A 21,777-nucleotide genomic window follows, 5' to 3' on the forward strand; every position below is an offset into this window, starting at 1 on the left:
GGCTATAGAGCAAGATCATATTTCAAAAACCAAACAAAGACTTAAGCAAAATCTGGGTGTGGTGGCGCACACCTATAACCCTAGGACGTGGGGGTGGGGTGAGAGAATCAGGGGCTCAAGGTCATCCTTGGCTACATAAGTTTTAGGGCAGCCTGAGCTACACGTCACTCTATTTCAAAAAGCAAGTCTCCCCCCAGTCCCTGATGTTTGATATAGCCTCCGTGCAGCAGCCAGAGAAGTCTCTTAAAGGTGTGTACCAAATCCTCCAACCTCCCATGGCTTCCCTTAGCTCTTCATCCGAACCCCAGCCTTCATGCCCAGTCACTGGGGCTGTGATCTGGCCCCCGGCACTGTTTTGATCTCATCCTTCTCTCCCCACGTTTCCCATGCCCTGACTCCAGCCACTCTGACCTTCCTTCTCTTCCTCAATACGCTTCCCCTCCTTCCCCCAGCCTCCAAGCTTTTTGGCCCTTTGGTTTGGTCTTTTCTGGTCTTCCGGGCAGTTGACATCTTTTTGACTTGCATGTTTCAACTCAAGTCTCCCCTTCTCAGACAGACTCAGTAACCACGATGCAACAGAATTGGTCCCTCAGTCTTTGGGTCTTTGTCCCATCTCCCTCCTCTGGGCAATGGCTGTCCCTATGGGAAATGATCACTTAACTATGGCCTAGACGTCTAACTCAGCGGCTGGGACTCTGTAAGAGTGGAGTCCCATCAGTTTCTAACTCCCTGAGATTAGTGTATGGCACACAGTATACACTTACAGTATACACCTGTTATAGGATCACAGGTGTGAACTCTGTTGGGCTCTAACTACCCAGGTCAGGACCGTGTTACCTGCCTCTTTACATCTCCACCAGCCCTCAGTATGAATGGGAAATGCTTGTCCTGGTGGACCAGGGTGTGATGTGTACGGTGCAGTATGGCACAGGATCTGGCGAGCCAGCTTTGGGGTGTCGATCCTAAAAGCCACAGGGCTCTGAAAGTTCAGAGCGGGACTGAGTGACTTGTATCCAGTCACTGAGGGGATGGGGGTTGGTGTGGATATGCGTCAGCTTCCTGTCAGGCCTCACCCCTGGCACAGAGATTCTTTCCCACTTGGTTTAGGGTTCCACATTCAGGACGTTGATGGCACTTCATGCCCCCTTCCCCACCCTGACACCCCTCCCCACCTCCACTGTCCACCTCTGCAAGGCTGAGATGCTTAATTAAAACAATGTCTCTAAGCCCAGGACGGCAAAGGTCAAGGCACTTCCTTCGCTTGGCCACTGACGTCAGGTAGGCAACTTGAGAACATGTCAGGAGCATCCTGGGGCCTCAGTTCCGGACCCTTTTCTGTGCATTCCAATTCCCAGTATGTAAGAAGGGTATATTTGTGCTAAGCTAACAGTGAAGTCTGCACCACGCCCTGAGTCCCCGGCAGGTGGGACTGGCTTGTGTCTGAGAGACACAGACATGAGTCAGAGGTTACCTCAATGGCTGGCTCGGAAGGGTACGTGTAGTTACTGTTCCGGAAGGTTCTCAGGAAGGGCTCATCCTAGGAGGAAACAGAAATCACACTGAGAGGTTATCTAACAGCATGTAGGCTGTGCATGAGCTAACCACCCTGACTTCTAGGTTTACTTAATAGGGTTCTGCATTGAAGGGCAAAGAGCTGCACAGACAGAACTTCAGTCATTTCTGGAAGGGTTTTTGTAAACCCTTATTAACCAGGAAGGCACAAATAAAAGACTCAGAGAAAGTCTACACATCCTGCGGTCTGGGCTCCATGACCTCATGAAGACCTGAGCAATTACACGTCTCCGCAGTCCTCAGTCTTACCTATTTTCTTCCTTTTTTTTTTTTTTCTGGCAAAAGACTCACATTTCAGCATTTTTCCTTCTGAAGAAGGCTTATATGATTATCAATATATTTTATTACCTGTCCTTTTTCCCCCTTGTGCTGCGTGTGTTACCTCCTTTAAGGTGGCTTCCTGTATTTTCAGTCATTTTTCCCCCCTGATTAACCCACTCTCCAGGCAGGCCCTCCTCACCTATCTGTGCTACAATCAGTGCTGATACAAGCCCTGTCAACACTCCCAGTCCACCCAGGTGAAGGTGAGGGGTTAATCAAAGAAGGGAGGAGGCAGCAGGGGAGAACCAGGAGAAAAACAACCGAGGAAACACAAAACCAAGCAAAGCAAGGTCAGCTTAAGGTCTGGACCAGGAAACAGCAAGGTAGACTCACGGGACATGCCGGTGGAACAGAAAGACCAAGGCTTAGAAAAAAATGAGAACCAAATGGAAGAGGTTTGGGGAGATGAGAGGGAGAAAGTCAGATTGTTGGAAAAGATGTCCTTAGAGATCAATTTCAGGAGATGTAAAGCAACTCTCCACCATAAACTCAGGTAGAAGAGGCTTTATTTTGGTCCAAGGAGGGGTAGCCGTAGGAAGAGGAGGAAGAGGAAGAGATAGGACAGAAGAAAAGGAGGAAGGTTAAAATGTTGGGGCCAGCCGGGTGGGCGTGGTGCTGCACGCCTTTAATCCCAGCACTAGGGAGGCAGAGGCAGATGGATCTCTGTGGGTTCGAGGTCAGACTGGTCTACAGAGCGAGTTCCAGGACAGCTAGGGCTACACAGAGAACCCTGATGCTAAGGCCTGTTTCCCCTTTTCTTCGTGGTCTCAGCACTCCGATCTGAAACAGAGACCAGGGGGCACTCAGGCAGTGTCGCCAGTGCAGGACAGAGAAGCCTGTAATGACTCGCAGCATAGTTCATTAGGCCATCTCAGACCAGCGTCGTCAGTATCCCCTCAACAGTCACCCCAGGAGCGCAGCCTAGGTGCCTTCTACAGAAGACTGACCCACACCGGTGTCCGGTTCCTGCACCCAGAGCAACACTGAGAGGAGGGCAGGGGAAGACCTGTCCCCTGGGCACAAGGGAGAAGGACATGAGACACTCCTAGGCCATGAAGACCAGCGGACCTCGAAGTGTGGAATTTGTCGAGGGAGCTGACACAGATGTGGGGACGAATATCCCTGGGGATAAGGCTGGGCGTGGGTGCTAATTATGATTCTCCCTCCACAGAGAAGTCCTGGCTGGATCTGGTCCCAGGGTGGCCAGCATAGAAAGAGCAGAAGACAGTTCATTTCTATCTTTCTGGAAGAGCTACAAGTCCCGTAACTATTTATCTGACCTTAGGAACCATGAGTTGGGGGAGAGGAGAAAATGCTGAAAGGGATCTGAGGACAAAGGGACCTTGGAATTTTGCTTTTATTGGCTTTTGGTTGCTTGGCGTGCATGAGTCAGGCTGGTTTAAAGGCCTGGGGTGGAGCCGACTCCATGAGAGATTCCTGGCTGCCAGCCTGAACAGGTAGAAGGGTCGCTGCCCTGTGGTTTCCGTGGGCTGCCAAGGAGATAGAATCCAGGCAAGAGCCAGCGGTTCAGTCAGGGGCTGGCGAACCCGGCTGCATGGCTAGTTGGGAAGGTCTGCGGAGAAGGAAAGGGGCTTTTCTAATGAGCTATGGATACATCAATCCCCTCTCTGCTTTCTTTGGTAGGAGCAGTAATCGTATACCATATGTAACTTCCAAGAGGAAATGTGTTTTAAGGGTCTGGAAATAGAGGATTGGTGTCTGGGAAATTAAAAAAACAGAGGTAGAGTGAGAGACTGAGGAAGCTGGAGCTATGACGTTCAAGGGGGGTGGGGCGGGACTCTAGAAATAGATCAGCTTCCCAGTGAGGATGCCCACATACCCAGAGAAGACCATAAGATGGACAGGAAAGTCTGAGAGGGGCCTCGTTTTCAGGGCTAGAGATAGGCATGCCATTAAGAGGTAGGAAGGGAGGCAACCAGAAAAAAGAAAAGAAAAAGAAGGTGCCTAAGCTTTCCCAAGTCAGGGAGGAACAGATTCCAAGGAAGAGGAACTTAACTGTGACAGGTTAATAAATAAGGACAGCTTATTTTCCAGATGGCTCAGTAGGGGAAAGAAGGGCAGGGAGACAGTTACAGTAGGGAATGGCGAACAGTCCACAGTTCACCCCACCTGCAAATCCATCCCAAAACCGCGGTGCGGTGCGCTGTGATGTCACCCTGCCTGGCACAGCAGAATGTGGTAGCCGTGAGGCTGGGGATGGAGGAGGAATAGGGCACTTCTGGAAGCGCTCACTCCTAACTTGCTGCCTCTGCCCCGCCTTCATCCCCCAGGTCCTGCTTGTTGCTTCTATGTTTAGATACAGCCTGGATGAAAATATGCACTGGCTTCCCATCAGCTCACGCTGAGATATGGGTGGACTTGTGCATGGCTCCAAGGCACATGGCAGCAAGCAGATGGCACCTGAGATACTGTGCAGTGAAGCTGGGCTGGCCAACAGATGGACCCTTTTGGAACGGGCTCCAGGGTTGCTTAGCGACAGCTTCTCCTGGGCTGGGCTTGTACAGGCTCTAGGAGGCTGGGTCTTACCTCACCTCATCAATAGTTTAGATTCTTTGCAGAATGGAGGAGGTAAGCTTGAGACTCTAGGTAGAGCATCTCCTTTTTGGGGCGCCCTGCCTGACAGAGAGGGGCATAATTTGTCTTGGGGCTCACAGTGAAAAAATTCTCCCTGACCCAGAGCTGGGACCTCAATTTAGCATATAATATATTTGTGGGGAAGAAGAGCTCATGATAGCTGAGATTTGACACTTTGGAGGGGACTCTTGTAGTTGATATTCAATGTTGTCCTATAGCTTATTAAAGGACTGAAAAACTCAATTATAAGCTGGGAAGATGACCCAGTTGGTAAAGCGTTTGCCATATGAATTATGAGGACCTGGATTTGGATCCAAAACCCATATATGAAGCCAGATGTCGAAGTTTGAGCCTGCAGTCCTAGACCCCTGGGGAGGTAGAGACGGGAGGATCATGGGACTTACTAGTTAGCCAGTCTAGTCAAGTTGTTAGCTCCAGGGTCATTAGGAAAGCCTGTCTTAAAACTAAGGTGAAAAGCAGCTGGAGACATCCACCATCTACCTCTGGCCTCAGTGAACGCATGCATACACACCCATACATACAAGAGCACACGAACAGAAGAAAAATGAAATTCTTATGGTATGATCACTGCTTTAAGTCCTCAAATGCCCCTTACTGCCCAGGTTGTCTAGGCTCTTCCACCTCAATGCCCCTGGGCAGCCTCAGGAAGTGGCTGTGAATATGTTCGCACATGGCATAGAGGGGCCTCACCCAAGCCCTTTTACCCAGCATCTGATCAATCGTTGGCACTCGAGCTACCCAGGCACACTGATAATCACGTGACTGGACTTTCTTCTTTGCTTGGGGCACCAGATCCAGCCACTGAGCCCTCTGCTCCATTGTTCTTATCCCCTCCTCCTGCCACTCTTGATCATGGTATATTAGATTATATAAGACAGATGGAAAAGACAGCTGAACGGGAGCGGGAGACAGGATCGGGGCCTCCCCTTTTCTTGGGATCCCCAGCAGATATCCCAAGGGAGCTGCAAGCCTAGGCTGAGGCTCTGCCTGGCAAGGAGTGGATGGGGTGGGGGGGGTGGGGGTGGAGGCTGGTTGCAGCCTGACCCAGACTGGAAACCCAGCCTCCCACATTAGGTCAGGCACTCTGCTTTTATGGCCACCAAGGGCTCTCTAGCCTTGGCCTTATTTGGTTAAAAAGCCATAAGACAAGACCAGAAACAGGAGCTGAAGGCAATGGGAACATGAACCTGCCCCCACTCCAGGCCTGAATTCACGGTTAACATATTCCTCCTTAAAAGGAGCCCTGAGCTGTTCCTCATGCCAATTCAGGCTGCTTCTCTTGAGCCCTGCTTGATGGCAGCTCGGTCTCCCTTTGTGCCCCCTGTTGTGGGCCCTCTTAAAGGGGAGAACACCCAGTCCAGGCTCTGGACTCCCGGGTCCTTCTCTTGGCTCTTTCACCCACATCCAGACATTCCCATCTGCTCCACACTCTCTTGCCTTCCTGGCTTCTGCTACCCAGGCTCCTCTTTCTTTGTGTGGACCCAACTTCATCACCCATCTTCAAGAAGCAGCTCAGCCAAATTTCCCTTTCCTCTGCCCCCAAGTCCATCTCTCAGCCTAGGGACAAAGCAAACTCAGTTGGAGGAGTTGGAGGAGGAGAAGGAAGAGGAGGGGGGGGGGGGAGGAAAAAGAGGGGGAAGAAAAAGAGGAACAGGAGGAGGCGGAGGAGGGGCAGGCCTGGCCAGTTTCTGAGGACAGACCAAGCAGTCCCTCTTTTACTACCTGGGTCGGGCAGGCCATGGCTATGAACGCTGTCAGGTCCAAAGTGTCTGTTTTCTTTCCAAGAGGTTCAAGCTGATCAGGGAAGAAAAGAGAAACACACCAAGTTTGTTTCTGCTCAAGTGAACATCAGAACTTCATTTTGGGGGTGTGGCTTTGACTTGAGGCTCTGTCAGGTACTGGCAAGTAGAATCCAGAGTCAGCTAGGTTCCCTGGAAACTCAAAACACTTCCTGTGTGACCATGGAGGTGCTAAAGGAGACTGATTACATGGTTTCAGAGCCTAGCATATGTAGTGGTGTACCGCAAAGGGCGAATAAGTGAGGGGTTTCTGATGTGTGTGTGTGTGTGTGTGTGTGTGTGTGTGTACACATTTATGAATTGGTGCCTGTGTTTGTATGGTAAGAGATCAGTGTGTCAAGGGTTTTCCCCTACTGCTTTCTACCTTATTGCTTGAGTTAGGGACTCTGACTTGAACTTGGGAGTGTGCTGTTCCAGTTAGACTGGCTGGCCAGCAAGCTCCTGGGATCTCCGTCCCTCAGCACTGGGGTTAGTTATAGAGGTATTCCCGCCCCCAATCCCGGCTTTTACATGAGCCCTAAGGATCTGAACTCAGTTTACCCCCTCAGCCGTCTCCCCGGGGGGCTCTCTGATGGCTAATGTATACAACTGGCAAACACAGAGGACAGCTGGCAGTGCAACCTGGCCAAGTCATCCAGGATTCTCTAGGGCCAAGCTGTAGACGGCTACAACTGTACCAGCTGTGGTTCCTCGGGGGGTACCTCGGGGTCTGCCCCCCCCCCCCGTGGGGTAAGACTACAGGGCCAGAAGCAGTCCTTTATCTTACCATATTGGCCCAGAGGGCTCTCGAGAGCTGAGAGTGGAGCTTCTGGTTAGGGAGGATGCAGTCTGGGGCAAAGAAGGATGTGTCTGGTTGCCCATTCTGAAAGACACAAGCATACTTCCTCAAGGTCCTGTGGGGTTTGAGGGAGCCACAGGCCATGTGATCCTCGGGAATGATCACAACATACTCTCTTCCCTTTGGGACCATGCCAGGGACATAATGGCATTCCCACAGAGAAATAGCTTTGGGGGACCTCAAGCCGTACCTCCTCCGGCCTCCACACTTTCCAAGTCATATTTTAAAAATGCCTTGTTTGGGCACATTTGCATAATGCCTAACTCATGCTGGAAGTGGAAAAGTTTGTTTCTTAGTTCCCCAGGGAGTCTTGAGGAGTCCTGACAAGTAAATATTGACATCAACCTGACAGGATCTGGACTCCCCAAAGAGACAAGCATCTGGGCATGTTGGTGAGAGATTTTCTAGACTGGGAAAATGGGGGGTGGGAGGATCCACACCGCATGGACTGAGGTACTGGACTGCCCAGGGAGAGGAAGCTAGCTGAGGACCAGCATTCCTAGATTTCTGCTTCCGGGCAGTAGATGCAATGTGACCGGTTGCCTCATGCTCCTGCCCGGGTCACCCCTGCCAGGATACATTGTGTCTCTTCCTAAACTAAACTGTGAGCCCAAACAAACCCTTTCCTTCCTCCGCTAGCTTTTGTCAGGCGTTTTATCACACTGAAGAGAAGAGGAGCTAACACCAAACTAGCTAGGGTGGGGTGGGGGATGGGGTCAGGGGCATGTCCTTCCTAACCCTTAGCCTCCATAATTAGGCAGAGGACATTAAAGGGCACACCAAGCGGGCCTGTCCAGAGCTAACATGAGGCCAGCAGGTCACCTGACGCCAGCTCCACTCACTGTAGGGTCTGGATACACCACTCTGTTCTCCTTCCAGCTTTTTCCCAAGATGTCTGAGGTCTTGGGATAGAGGCTTTACCTGCTCTGCCCACAGAGCTCTTGGGCACACGGACTTTCTGTCCCACAAAGAGCATGGCCCCGGGGTGGGCCACATGTGAGAGAGACCACATGCGCGGCAGCAAGTCACTAACGTAGACCTGGATACCTGTAAGTCTTGCCTGTCTTTCATACTCTATCTGATTTTAGGAAGGAGACAGCATGTCTGTTCACTGCTGTTCTGTGGGGCTCACGGTATCCCCAGAGGCAGCTGTGGCAACCTTATCTGTGGGCTGCAGAATGCCTGCTAGCGGAGCATCTGCAGGCTTCTCTGCATCCTTCCCAGTCTCATGCGTTCCTGCCTGGATGACTGGTCTCTTGCCAGATGCCCTGAGCAGTTCTCCTGCTCGAGCTCAAGACGGGGGGAGCATACCTCGAGGATGGGGAGCTTGGCATTGCGGAAAAGGGGCTGCAGCACCACCGAGAAGTCCTCCCGGGTATCGTAGCGGCCTGACTCAACCAGCTGCCGCATGCTACTCTGGAAACACACATACATGCAAACAGCAGCCGTTAGCACAGGGGTGGGAAAGGACAAGCGGCACACAGCATCTCTGTCCCCGTCCCTGTCTCCAGACCCTTTAGACAAGGTTGCTCACTCAACCTGATGGCAAATCCCATTCCAAAGAGTTTGGAAATGTGCATATTTAGTTTTTTTTTTGTTTGTTTTTGGTTGGTTTGGTTGGTTTGTTTTTAAAACATGCCATCTCTAAAGGGCTGGCAGAAAGTCCCACAAGGGGAAAAAAAAAGAAAAAAGAAAGAAAGGAAACACACAAATAAAAATCAGAGAAGACACTCCAGTGCTCGTCAGGCTACTAGCCTGTAATCCCTTTTCTTGTGGTCTGTCTGTGGGGACTGGTGTGAGTGTGGAGTCCAGGGAAATGGGGAGAAGCTGGTCTCCAGTGTGGCTTCATGGGATACCCCAGGCCTATGGACTAAGAAGGAGGTTTCACATCCCCAACCCCAAAGTTGCTTAGGCCACACCAATGTCACCTGGATGCTACTGGAGCTTTTCAATCAAGGAAACTGAGACCCTCAGCCAGGTGGGGCAGACGGAGGGGCCCAGGATGGCTGATGTCTTGTTCTATTTTCTTCATGCCTCCGTGCCTGGTGGGGGCTCTGGGCTGTCATGGGAAGGGCAGGGGAGGAAGACATGGAAAGGGGGCTCTCCTCTACCTTACCTGGTAGGACTGGGAGAAGGCCTCCAGACTCCCCAGCTCCTGGGAATTCTCCCCTGGACTCAGAACACAGTTGCACAGAACACTGTATAAAGTGGGGAGGCAAGAAGAGCCATAGATGAAGCTCCATTCAGGGACTGCTTCTGGCCACCCAGAGCTGTGTGGGGTAACAAGGCTCACTCTGTCTTGTCAAGTCAAGCCCTGGTTTGGGAGCACAAGTGCCGGAAGGTTCTGAGGCACCTGTCCTAGGTCCTAGAGAAAGCGACTGGTGTGGGTCTGCACTTTGAATGAATCTACTTTAACAAGCTCCAGAATTGGACTTCAGAGGCTAGGCCTGGCACAGTCTATCCAGTAAATGAACTCAGGCAACGAGAATGCAATGTTTAATTAAAAAATAAAATGGCAATGCATCCTGGGATTGGAGCAGGCACACCAGGACTGATACTCATATTCTGAGACCCCATCCTCTAGTGCTATCCCAATGCCTTCCTTTGATTATGAGTTAGTTTCAATCACATGCGCTTAACAAAGAGGAAAGTTAAAGATGACCTTTGACATACGATGGCAGTCACATCCCAATAAGCTCATGGTGACTTTATAAGACTGTCTGTTAAAATTCATTCTCTGGGCTGGGGAGAGGGCCCTGTGGCTTAAGTGCATTGCTGTGCAAGTAAGAGGACCAGAGCTTAGATTCCCAGACTCCCCCGAAATGCCAGGTGGGTGTAGCAGTCCACCTGTAAGTACCCCCGAGGGAGGTGGAGACAGAGGATCCCCAGGGCAAGCCAGCTAGCGAGTCTTGCCCTATCAGTGAGCTCTGGGCTTGACTGAGACACCCTGCCTCCTCGAATAAGGTGGAAGAGCAGTCAAGGATGAGTCCTGGCATTAACTTGAGGCCTTCACAGGCATGCACAAACATGTGCATGTGCACACACATGTATGCTCCCCCATACAAACATGCATACACTCATGTGCACCACGTCCTCAAAAAATGGAAAAAGGAAAAATAAATCCTTTGCTATACTTACTTACCAAATAGTGTATCATAGCAGCCCATACACCACAGTGATCTGGCTGCTTCCCCTTGGGGTGGGCGGCTTTTCCAGAGTCACTTGAGAGCATGGGACTACATATTTCCAGTCCAGGAAAAGACTGTATTTTGAGTATGTTCTCTCTTGAGTGCACATGGCTTTTGCACCATACTAAAGGTCAGAATCCCAAGTCAAGGCCATCTGTATAAAGCCTTCAAGACAGTGCCTGGGGCACAGTAAATTTTGTGAGGTTTTTTATTTAAAGATTCTTTTTATATATTATGTACAAAATGTTCTGCCTGCATGTATGCCTGCAGGCCAAAAGAGGGCACCAGATCTCACTATAGATGGTTGTGAGCCACCATGCGGTTGCTGGGAACTGAACCCAGGACTTCTGGTAGAGCAGCCAGTGTCCTTAACGCTGAGCCATCTCTCCAGCCCTTTGAGATTTGTTAAGGGAATAGAGGCATGTAAGAAGTGTGGAACATGAAGAATCACACACCTGTGTACCTGCCACCCAGTTACAGAAGCAAAACAGTCTTTTCCCTCCCCTCAACTCCCCTCTTCTGACAAGGTGCCTGGGCTGAGTGTTCTGTCTCTTGATTTCTATTGTAGTTTAGCCACCCAGAAATACCACTCTGTGTTGCCCTTTCCAGCTTGGGCTACTCAGTCTCTCAGATAGTAGCCCCTGCGGTTCTTGCTAGCATAGACAGAAGTTCTATGGCACCTGGGATAGGTAAGGAACAGGATCAAAGCTCTTGACCCCCAGAAGAGAATGAGGCTAGCACAAGTCCTTGTTTATAGTCAGGAAGAACTAAGCCGCTGAGCCTCTGGGAAGTCACCACTAAATGGGCAGGCCAGACCAAGCCTTGGCAGATCTCTTGGATGGGATGACAGGTGCCCGCCTACCTGGCCTGATGTACTGGGCACTTGTCTGGATTCTTCAGGAACACTTGTCGTATGACACTGGGGTTCATGAAGTCCACAAGGTTGACCAGGGCTCTGGGTACCTAAAGAGAAGGCTGCAGGTGATACAAGGGCTCCCAGGGTTTAGACAGAGGCTCCCTTTGGACTTCGAGCTCAGCGCATGCCTGGGGTCAAGAGATGAGTCTGTACCAGACTACTTCATGGAGGGCTGCAGCCCAAGCACGACATAAGTCTCTACCAGCGGGCAGGGGGGGCGTCCTGCACAGCCACAGCATAAATGGTACCTCGAGGAAGAACAATAAATGCTAAGAGCTCAGCTCTGTTCAGCCATCATCTAGTGACCCAAAACATGATGTGATAGGCAACTTGTTGCCAGGCCATTGTCTCCTGACCATTTTCTGCCATCTTGACTCAGGCCAACTTCTTCTGAGTAGACACCCAGCAGAACATCTGGGGGCTGGAATGCTATTTCCCCGGCAGTGTGTGGCTGCCCACAAGGTTGCAGTGGGGTGAAAGGAGTGAGGCTGGATATATATAAAGAGGCTTACTTAAGACACACTCTGTGTTCAAAACGCAATGCCAAGCCTGGGCACTGGCCAGCTGCCAAGACCAAGGAATGTCCTGGAGAGGGACGTTAGTGCCCAGTGTCTTCATTTCTTGATACCTGAGATCTCTGGGGCTCCTTCCAAATAGAATGCAGCTGACTTGGGAAGAAGACTAGAGCCTCTGGACAAGGACAGAGCTCATGCCCCTGGCTGGCTCCATCCTTCTTCTCCTCTCCTCCACCATTCTAGAGCTGTAACCAAGTTACCGCAGCTCTTACCCACCTCCCTATGCAGGATGTCCAAGGCATTGCGGAGATGGTCAGAAAAGTTGGCTGGGGAGTACCGATTCTGGAAAGAGAAAGACAAGGGCAAGGGAGGGGTTGGTTCCAATGAGAGGGTAGAGGGGCAGGTGTGGGCTTCCCTTCTGGGTCCAGCCCCAAGGACTCGTTACCCTCTCCCCACCATCTGTGAGCATATCAGCATGTTAGAATCTGAGCTGAATGCCTGACAGCAGGCTAGAAGATCAGAACCATTGACCAGAGTGGAAAATGGAGAAGGCTGTCCCAAAATGCTTTGTGGTCTATAGTTTCTTCTCTTTTAAGAGCTGTAAAAGCAGCCACCACACATGTGCTACCTGGTCCCTCACCACCTTGGGACCAGTCACCACAAAGTCGATCGTAAGGAGCATGCATGCGTGAATGCATGTGTGAGTTATGTGTACATGTGGGCAAGGTGGTTGGAGCGAGATGCCTCCTGGGGTGAGTTGTAGGGACCTCCATCTCCAAAGCCAAATGTTCAAGGTCAGGATCAGGCCCAAACCCTCTCTGATTACCGTGTCCGTGCAGAAGTCACACAAGTCACTGGCCCCGATCATGACTGTGATGACCTTCCAGTCTTGGAGGAAGTTCACTCTCTACATAGAAGGGAGGAAATGCTCATCGTTTCTGACAAACCCTCACAGCTCTAGGAAATCCAGTCAGTCCCTTGTGACTTCCTTGTCCACTTGAAACAATACAATCAGAACCTTGGAGCTGGTGGCATTTTAAAGGCTTTATTTATAGACCAGAATCTTAGCACCAGGAGGAACCTTCAAGGTCACTTTTTCCCCTTCCCCCCTCTCCTGGTAAAATAGCCTTTAGAAGGTCTCAGACAAGGGGCCTCTCCTACCTCTTTCGAATGCTTCTAGCAAAAGGGCACTCACTGCTTTTCACGGCAGACCACTTTATTTGGGGAAAACTTTAGTGGGCTAGACAACTAACATTTACCAGTAACCATCAATCTGACTCACATGGTCATTCTTCATCTTCTCAACCAGAGTCTGGACTTGGCTCACAAGGTTCCTGAGGAGAGAAAGTCAGTCCTTCTGTTGGGGAAGAGTGTCCATATCTGTCTTCCTACCCGACAGGGCCTGCACACTCCAGGCTTTCCCAACACTACATGAGCTGCCGATAGAAGCCTGAGCATGATGGTCTCCTTGGGAAGGAGAGTGGAATTGCATGTCACAGGCTACTGCTATTGTAGAGCCCAGAAAATAGGTGTTGGGGGCACTCCCACCAAGTAAAGGTGTGGGCTGGAACAGTAGGTGGGTCGAGAACCAGGATCAGGAACTCAAGGCTTCTGGGGTCTCTAGAAGAATTAGTGCCTCCTTGAGAGACCATCCCAGGAGGTTAGGGAGCTCTGCCTCAGCAACCCCCTGGACATTTCTAGTCTTTTTTTTTTCTTTTTTTCTTTTTTTTTTTTTTTTTGTCAGCTCTATTCCAGGACTAGAGAAACAAGAGACTTGTCCAGAGGCCCCCCTCAGGCTGGAGATCTTACTTGGGCGCAGTAAGCCTTCCCTGATCATAAAGGGTAAGTGTTACTTGTGCGGCTCTGGGGACAGGGGATTTCTCCAGTGGCATTATGTCAGAGTGAGCCTCAAAAACTGGTAATACTGCTTCGTCAGTTCAACTCTTAGATGTCAAGATGTCTAAAGGCCTAACCAAGGAGCAGGCAACTTAGAGACATGAGTCCTTCCCACGTCCAAGGCCACTCTAAACTCCACATGTTAACTGTGGTTATGAGGGTGGGGACAGGAAAGAACGCTCTCAAAATCATTGCGGCAGAAGGGTGAAGTGCCCCTTGTAGACCTCTATAGGGATCTGAGGGACTGACTGCATGCCTCCGTTCCCCTCTCTGCAGCCCCCCAAATGTCATACTCAGCTTTCGCCCTAGGCACAGCCTGGTTAAGGAATGCGTTCGCAGAATTGGCGTCACCGGTGCCTACTGCGTAGCCTGTGAGGTTTCCATTAAACTCCCGTAGGATATCTGTAAGAGAAAAGGCAGAGTCGAGGCACAGAACTCAAGATAGAAGATCAGGGTATATTCTTCAGTACAGAGGGTCCTAGGGGCTCACCACAGCTGCACCATAATTTTTACACTTCCTGGGGCCAGGAAGTGGGCCAGGAAGTTGCACATATGCCTGACAGAAACTAGGGCCTCTTTTGGTCAGAATGAGGTGATGACCTGGGGTAAGGCCAGACGTTTCTTACAGCACTTTTCTCTGCCCACCTTACAATGCAGTGAAGGCCCCTATAGATTTGTCTCAGTATTTCTTGGACCAAGCTATAAAAGCTCAAGGCCTAGGGCATTTGATGGTTTGCTCTAGGTCACCTCACAAGAGCAAAGAAAAATCAGGAATTAAACTCAGATCTGTAGGTATCTGATGTCCTTTCCACCCTGTCCGGCTGACTATGGGGCCTCCTCTCCCCTGTCAGGGCTAGTTCCCGAGAATGTGCTATTTTTTTCTTGATCAGTCCGACCCTAGTCCTTGGAATTTACTTACTGGGCAAGGTGGTCACATTCTCCAGGGACGCGTCCCCACCAGCACTGTAGGGCATGAGCAAGGCAGGGAAAGAAAGAACCCAAGTCAGTATACAAACTTTACCAAAGAGCAATCCTCAACTATTCTTGAGGGGTCCTAAGAACATTCTAGATTCACCTGTGAACTATCTTCTCCTTAGTATAGGACCTGAAGGTAAAAGAATGTTCCTCACCCACTTTGGTGGGGAACACCTATCTGAGAACACTGTGTGCCCAGCAGGCACTGGACTGTAGGCCATGGCTCTTTTTCCTGTCCCAAGCTCAGGAGGTAGCTGTGGACATTTCCATGTGACAGAGTAGAAATCTGAGGTGCTGGGATCTTAGCTAAGGGTAACTAAACCCAGCTGGAGCTGGAAACCTTGAGAAGCACAGATAAGCTTTTTCTGCCCAGTATCAAGTAGATTCCAATGGAAGATTCAGAGGATGGGAGCTCGCTGCCTTCCAATGCCCCATCTCATTTTATCTGGCCCAACCTCAAAACACTGTATAAGAGGTCATTTTCTTCCACGTGCTTTAAAAAAAGGATATATGTATGCCTATCTTATCTTTTTTTTTTTTTTTTTTTTTTTTTTTTTTTTTTTTTTTGGATTTTCGAGACAGGGTTTCTCTGTGGCTTTGGAGCCTGTCCTGGAACTAGCTCTGTAGACCAGGCTGGTATCGAACTCACAGAGATCTGCCTGCCTCTGCCTCCCAAGTACTGGGATTAAAGGCGTGTGCCACCATCGCCCGGCACGTATGCCTATCTTAAAAAGAAACATTTAGCTGGACGTGGTGGTGCCTGCCTTTAATCCTAGCCCTCAGGAGGTAAAGGCAAGTGAATCTCTGTGAGTTTGAGTCCAGCCTGGTCTACAAAGCAAGTTCCAGAACATCTACAACTGTTAGACAGAGAAACCCTGTCTCAAAACAAGAATAAAACAAAAAATTTAGATGTTCAGATATTTGGTATTTACTGTTTTTCTTCTGTGCCCATTTGCTCAGTCCTAGCAGGTTACTCCAGGCCAGGGGAGTCTGAGAACACACACTTAGAAGCTACTCCACTGGTCGAGACTTCTCAAAGATGGCCATAAATTAAAGTCGCTAAGCTCCGCCCTCCACATCTCTCTGTTTTCTCCCTCATGGCTCATCACATGTCTGGGCCTGGCCTAGTGGTTGGGTTTTGTTTTTTTTTTTTTGTTTTGTTTTGTTTTTACTACTCTGTATTTTTCTAGCTCTACATGAAGATGTTGCTCTGAATCCTTTCTTCTCTGAGCCAAAGTCACCAAATTGAAGCATTTTACACTTGGAAGGAAATCAGAAATCTATGTACTATCCCATCTGTTGTCTTCTGCACATTTCCCTCGATAAACAGAAAAACATATACAAACACATACATAGGTCATGTACCTTCCTACTTTCACTTCTTAAAGGTACCTTGGTACTTGAAAAAGAGGGGGAGGGGGATGGAGGCAGAACAAGACCAAGAAGGTATTCCCAGTGCCATTTTAGAATGGAATGTCCAAGAGGAGAAAAGACAAGTACAGAAATAAACACAGAAAAGTCAAAATATTTCAGTCACCATTTTGATCAGAACTACCCAAACATGAAAGGAGACACTCATGCCAAACATCTGGTCTACACTGGACTCTTGAGGAAATGCAATCTGTGACACATGGGCTCAATGGCTAGACTTCATCTGTTGTCAACCAGTGTGCAGAAAGGTACAGGAGGTGTGTCGGAAGAAATGTGGGGTCAAAGTCCTCATGGAAACAAAGACAAGGAGATGCATTTTGCTTTGGTTAAGTGCATTTTATTTTGGTCCACAGAATAGTCCCAAATAAGCCAATGTCTTTCTACCAAAGAAAGAGCTATGCTCTAAGACAGCTCTCAGATCGACCCACTGATAAGCTGACAAGGACATCCATAGGTGTACAGTCTCATGGGCCAAGGGACCTTGGAAACCTATATTTACAACCACCCATCCCCAAAGAGCCCTAGGGCCCCTTCTCCCCTGTCTATATAAGGTCTACTTTTCCTACTGTGTCCTTGGAGGAAAAGGCCCAAGGTGCTCTCTTGATTTCCTGGAATCATTGCATTGCCTAGTATTCCCAGTGGAGTGGGCTCCAGAAAATTGTTTCTCTCTCATCAGTCTACTTCATGGACATTTCCCCTGGGGCTAACAGATATTTCAAAGAAAAACTATTCTAGTACTAAAGGAAACACCAAAACAAACAGAAAGAGAGGCCTTAGCTGCACCACTTCCTGGAGTCCTTACTATGCCAGTGTGTACAGGAAGGAAACAGCAGGTAATGCTTTACCTCCAGCACAAAGGACCTCACCTCTCGACAGTTGACACTCACGGGGCGACCCTGAGAGACACCTGTCGAGTCGTCTACCACTGTCACTTAGACGCAACCTCGAACTTCTGTCCTCAACACAGGTGTACTCGGGGGAAGATATGCGGGATATTTAAGATAAATCCAGGTTTTTAAAGTGACAGCAGTCATTGACCATGAACCATTGGGATTATAACTAGAAAGTTCAAGCATTTCATTCCTGGGAAAGAACAGAAAGTGGATGGACATTTGTGTGGCTGTGCAAGGAATCTCTTAGCAGGAGGCCTGATGTACCTAGACTGGGAGCCCCACTATCTCACTACCTGTGAGGCTGTGCCAGTCACTTCCGCTCCCAAGGGGTGCTCCTCTGGAGAGGACACTTGTGTATAGTTTCCTCACACAAAGATGATGTCACTGCCTCCCCCAGGCCTTTCCCACAGCTCTCTCTGCTGCCCTTTCCTTTCCCCTCATGACTTCAGCAACCTTCAGGAGAGTGCTGAGTAGCGGAGGTTCTGTCTTGTTCCAGGTAGTCCCCTAGACCCACTGATCTGGCTGTGGTAACATGGGGGCTCTGAGCGGAGAGGCAGTCGCCTTCATGCTGAGGGTGCTTTGGAACTTCTCGGTGGGTGGCTACCAGTTGTGATCCTACCTCTCTCTTACCTTGGAAAACGAGTCTTTCTGGGGCTTTCCTTGGCTCTGCTCACCCCACCTTGTCCCCTACCACTTTCTTAGGGAGGATGCATGAAATGAACGCATCCTGAAAAAGGAAGAAGCAAGCATGCTTCTGGGCAGCCAGCTGCTCTTTAGTGCTGTGCCCTCTTGTGGCAGGCTGTGGTGGCGTTTCCTCAGATAAGTTCTTAACTGCTCGCTAATCACTCTGAAGCATGCAAAACCTCAGACTTTATTAGGAAAGAAAGAAAAGTCACACAACGGACACTCAGTTGCTCACGTGGCACCCCAAGCCTGACTCCTCTCTATGTTTGTATCTGGGGTGCCCTTCTCACCCCTTCACTTTGTCTAAAGACATGTGGGTACCAGTTTCTCTGGGAAGTCTTCCATCCCTACTGGCAGGGCTGTTCCCGCTCTCCCTTCCCATCCCATGGCGTCCGGGAAGTTTTTATTTCTAAACACTAGTCAAGTGAGTAGCCAGCTGACACAGAGACCTCTCAGCCAGCCAGCCAGCTCTACTCCTGTGCCAGCACACAGGAGCTGCTCAGGGATGCCCACTGATTGCAGCTTGCCACCATTGCTGCCTCCAGAAGTGAGTATTGGGTCTTGGCAGTTTTCTGTAGAGATGTGTACATATACAAACAAGTAGAGGGTGACTACAAACGACATGAATACATACATGAAGACCAACATAGAAGCGTCAACATACGAACACAGATATGCAAACGAGCAGGTGGAGACTCAAGGATTTGGTGCTTTTTGGGCACATTTCGTGATGGATTTGCTGACCCAGGAGTTTGGTAAGAACCTTGGTTTACTTTTTCTGCATAATTTAAAGATAAAAGGATCATTAACAGCAAAATTATATTCTCTGCTCAGTCAATGTTTACAGTTTGCAGAAATATAGCTGTTCCTCTGAAAGCCTCTTCTAGACCTGGTCCTTGCTCCTTGAGATTTGTGCATTTATAGGAGCTAAACCTACATCCCAGCCAGTGCACACAGGCAATCCCAGCAGCTAGGAGGTAGAGACAGGAGGGCTAGAAGCCCAGGGTCACCCTCCCCTTACATAAATAGTTCAAGGCCAACCCAAATTCCAGGAGACCCTGACAAGGAAACAAAACAAATCCACAAAACTAAGAAGGTAACAAAACAACAAGCAGACTAAGCCCTGGGGAAGAGGAGGTCAAAGGTTAACGTTACCTATATGACAGTCCTCGATACTGTGTGTCGAGATCCAAGAGGTTTCCTTCTTGGGAGTGGATCCCATTGCCAGCCTTTGAGAACATCAAATTCCACAAGAAAACCAGTAAGTCAGAGAGAAGTGGGGGACTGTAAACACGGGTTCTGAAGGCATGGCCTCCAGTACACTCATGGAAGCAAGAATGGTATGAAGATTGGGAGTGAGGGGACCAGTCTGAGACCCTCCTTCCCAGCTATGGCTTCTTTCACTATGGCATGCCTTTCCACAGGAGAGGTTTGGGCCCAATTGGAATCACAGTTTTTAAAGACTGGAAAATTCTCAAGTGCTTACAAATGGGACTAATGCCGATAATATTACCAAGTAATACCACAGGTCTTTATGGACATGGGTAAAGTGCTTAGGTGGGAGTCGCTGGGAGGGGGGATTTCTAACAGAGTCCCTCATTTCTCTTCTTTTTCCTTTAGAACCTCTAGGAAGGCATTTCTAAAGCTCCAGCTATGCTGCCAGAAGGTGGTGCCCTGGGATGGCGGCTCAGCCCAGTGTTGAAAGTGAGGAGCAGAGCCTATTCCATCACCGATGATAAAGCTGTCTTCTGTGTTGATGCGGAGGAAACAGATGGGGGGGTCTGGGCTGCTCAAAAGGGAGGGAGAGTAGCACCCACACAGGCATCGTTCGGAGAATTTTGAGTCAAAATGACATATTTTTGCATATGTCAAAATGTGGTGTTGGGTGTTCAAAACCTCTGCCAACTGAGAATATTCAGTTCATTCCTGAAAAAGATTTTTTTTCCCTGCACACCTACTCGATAAAGCAGTTGTAAAAATAAAATTGTTGCCATTCTCCTGGACAGAGAGCCGGGGCAGAAGGGAGAGAGACTGTAGAAAGTGGGAGTGCAGGTTTTAGATGTAGGAGGGCAAGGACTTGGAAGGCCCCACCACACCCATTGCCTACGCTCACCCCCACTATACCATGCCCCCATCTTACCCCCCCCCCAGGCTCAAAACTCCTTACGGTCAGAGAGTCTCCCAGAGCGGCCACGACTTGGATGTCTGCAGGTCTCAGGGCATGCACTGAAAAATAAGCAGACATGCTTGAGTCTGGGAAGGGAGCACCCTTCCTCGGCACCGTCTAGGGCTTTTGCGTCATGCCAATGCCCCAAACAAGATTCCATGTGCGTTCAGACCACGTAGAGCTGGGGGGCCCAAACTCTGTTGGCAGAAGTTTCATAACAGCACTTTCTTATAGGAGATAAACAATTCTTAGACTTTCATCGGGCTAGAAGATAGAGAAATGGGAGGAAGAGAGAAAAGGGAGGACGCAAGGCACCATGAAGAATTGAGGGGAAAGTGAGGCAGGATTCCACGTTAGTGCCAGTCACCATGTGAGAAGTCAGGGTGGCCTAAGCGCCCAACCAGACAGACGCTGGCCCATATGTAGCCTATTTAGAACTGGGTTCTAGATTTCCACAAGAATCCAAGAAATAGTCATGCCAGACTTTCTCTACTCTCAAGTCCTTTCTGAAGAGCCCAGAGAACTTTCTAGACCTGTAGGCAGAGTTTGAGGACACATTTCCACAGAGCTATTCACTTAATGGGACTCCCTGTCCTCATCCACATCTGGACTTCACCACCCTGCAGGGCTGGACCAACCACGGGCAAGCTCCCATGTCTGCTGTGTGGCCCTGCTTACATCTTGAGAGCAGGATGGGAAACAGCTCCTGGCCCAGAAGGCACTGGGATTTACCAGGCATGTATTGCCAAAGGCCAGAGCTGGCCAAAGCCTACCCGGGCTAGAAAACACTGGTCAGAACTCTGTTGTGTGGTTACTATATGGAGTCTTAGAGATGGCTCACTGGTATGCGAGCCTTTGTGGAGGGGTCTTGGATCCCAGGGACCACAGGAGCTTACCTGAGGTTGGTGGTGAGGCAGAAGGGGCTTTGTCCTCGCACAACGTCCAGGTTCCATAACCCTAAATGCAAAGAACCAATCTCAGAATCTTAGGGTTAAGGGGGTGGTGGGCAGAGAAGTCAGACAGGCATCGGGTTCACTCAGCAGGCTTGAAAAACACAGAGCCTTGGGTCCTATACCTGGGGAGGGGCCTCCAGGGGCATTGGAAAAGGTACCCTAGATAATTCTGAATATCAACCAAGCTGGGGTCTGTTTATCTGACTCTGATCTTTGTTTCCTCCAGGGCCATACTCTGCCCATCCAAAACGACCCACCCCATCCTCTGCCCTCTCCTTCCATTGTGAGAGGGGCGGCTAGCTTTGCTCTGGCTTGGAGGGGCTGCGATTTGACTGGAATGGAGTTTATTCTGCTCTCCTTCCCACTGGAAGATGTGGGCAGAGAGATCATTTTCTGTAGGGGACAAGCCGTCCTTGTGCTTTCTGACAGGAAGCATCAGAAGGGGCTGTCCACGCCATGGCCTGGTGAACCAAAGGAGGACTTAGGTAGATACCTGGTTGCTGTTCTTGTAGGTGCTCAGAAACGGCAAGGTCTGTGGGAAAAGGGGAGTGAACCACGGTAGGATTCATGTCAGCCTACACATATCCTTCCCTAACCTTCCCAGGGCCACAGTTAGAGCTAAGACCCTTCCAGAAAGGCTGGCCACCATGTGCTCCCACCACCCAGGATGCACCAGGGCCTTCTCTACAACCTGAACCCAGCCCTGAGACTCAGAATGAACCCTTAAGTAGCTACCAGGAATGTATGTGTGCTAAGGGTGCCAGGTCTTGCTTCTCCATCCTACCCCTTCCCAACAGGCTGCCTTGCCACCCGACACTTTGCCCCACAGTAGCCCTGGATCCTTCCTGCTTAAGCAAGAAAAAGCAGAATCCCTCCTCTTCCAATTTCCTTCCCATGTGAGCCCTGGTCCAGTAGTCCCCAGTGAGAAGCCTGAGCCCCTTTTGGGGATCCAGAGGAAGTCATAGGGCTGAGAGCTAAGGCTATAAAACTCCAAGAATTTGACAATGTGTGAG

At 49.8% G+C, this 21,777-nt stretch overlaps 1 protein-coding gene across 1 annotated transcript in view; it reads right to left on the minus strand.

The window, feature by feature from the left end:
* Plb1 (phospholipase B1) overlaps positions 1–21,777 on the minus strand; it is a 118,409-nt gene that overhangs the window by 25,058 nt on the left and 71,574 nt on the right. Inside the window, exons 31-45 of the mRNA XM_057785194.1 lie at positions 21,258–21,296; positions 20,708–20,768; positions 19,812–19,870; positions 18,800–18,873; positions 14,581–14,624; positions 13,955–14,063; positions 13,048–13,099; positions 12,592–12,672; positions 12,042–12,107; positions 11,197–11,297; positions 9,263–9,344; positions 8,458–8,562; positions 7,075–7,170; positions 6,232–6,303; positions 1,472–1,537 (exon numbers count right to left, since the gene is read on the minus strand). Coding sequence (XP_057641177.1) covers positions 1,472–1,537; positions 6,232–6,303; positions 7,075–7,170; positions 8,458–8,562; positions 9,263–9,344; positions 11,197–11,297; positions 12,042–12,107; positions 12,592–12,672; positions 13,048–13,099; positions 13,955–14,063; positions 14,581–14,624; positions 18,800–18,873; positions 19,812–19,870; positions 20,708–20,768; positions 21,258–21,296 — 1,107 coding nt within the window. The remainder of the gene's footprint in view (positions 1–1,471; positions 1,538–6,231; positions 6,304–7,074; positions 7,171–8,457; positions 8,563–9,262; positions 9,345–11,196; positions 11,298–12,041; positions 12,108–12,591; positions 12,673–13,047; positions 13,100–13,954; positions 14,064–14,580; positions 14,625–18,799; positions 18,874–19,811; positions 19,871–20,707; positions 20,769–21,257; positions 21,297–21,777) is intronic.

Source organism: Chionomys nivalis, chromosome 1 (genome assembly GCF_950005125.1).
Source record: "Chionomys nivalis chromosome 1, mChiNiv1.1, whole genome shotgun sequence".
Lineage (NCBI taxonomy): Eukaryota > Metazoa > Chordata > Mammalia > Rodentia > Cricetidae > Chionomys > Chionomys nivalis.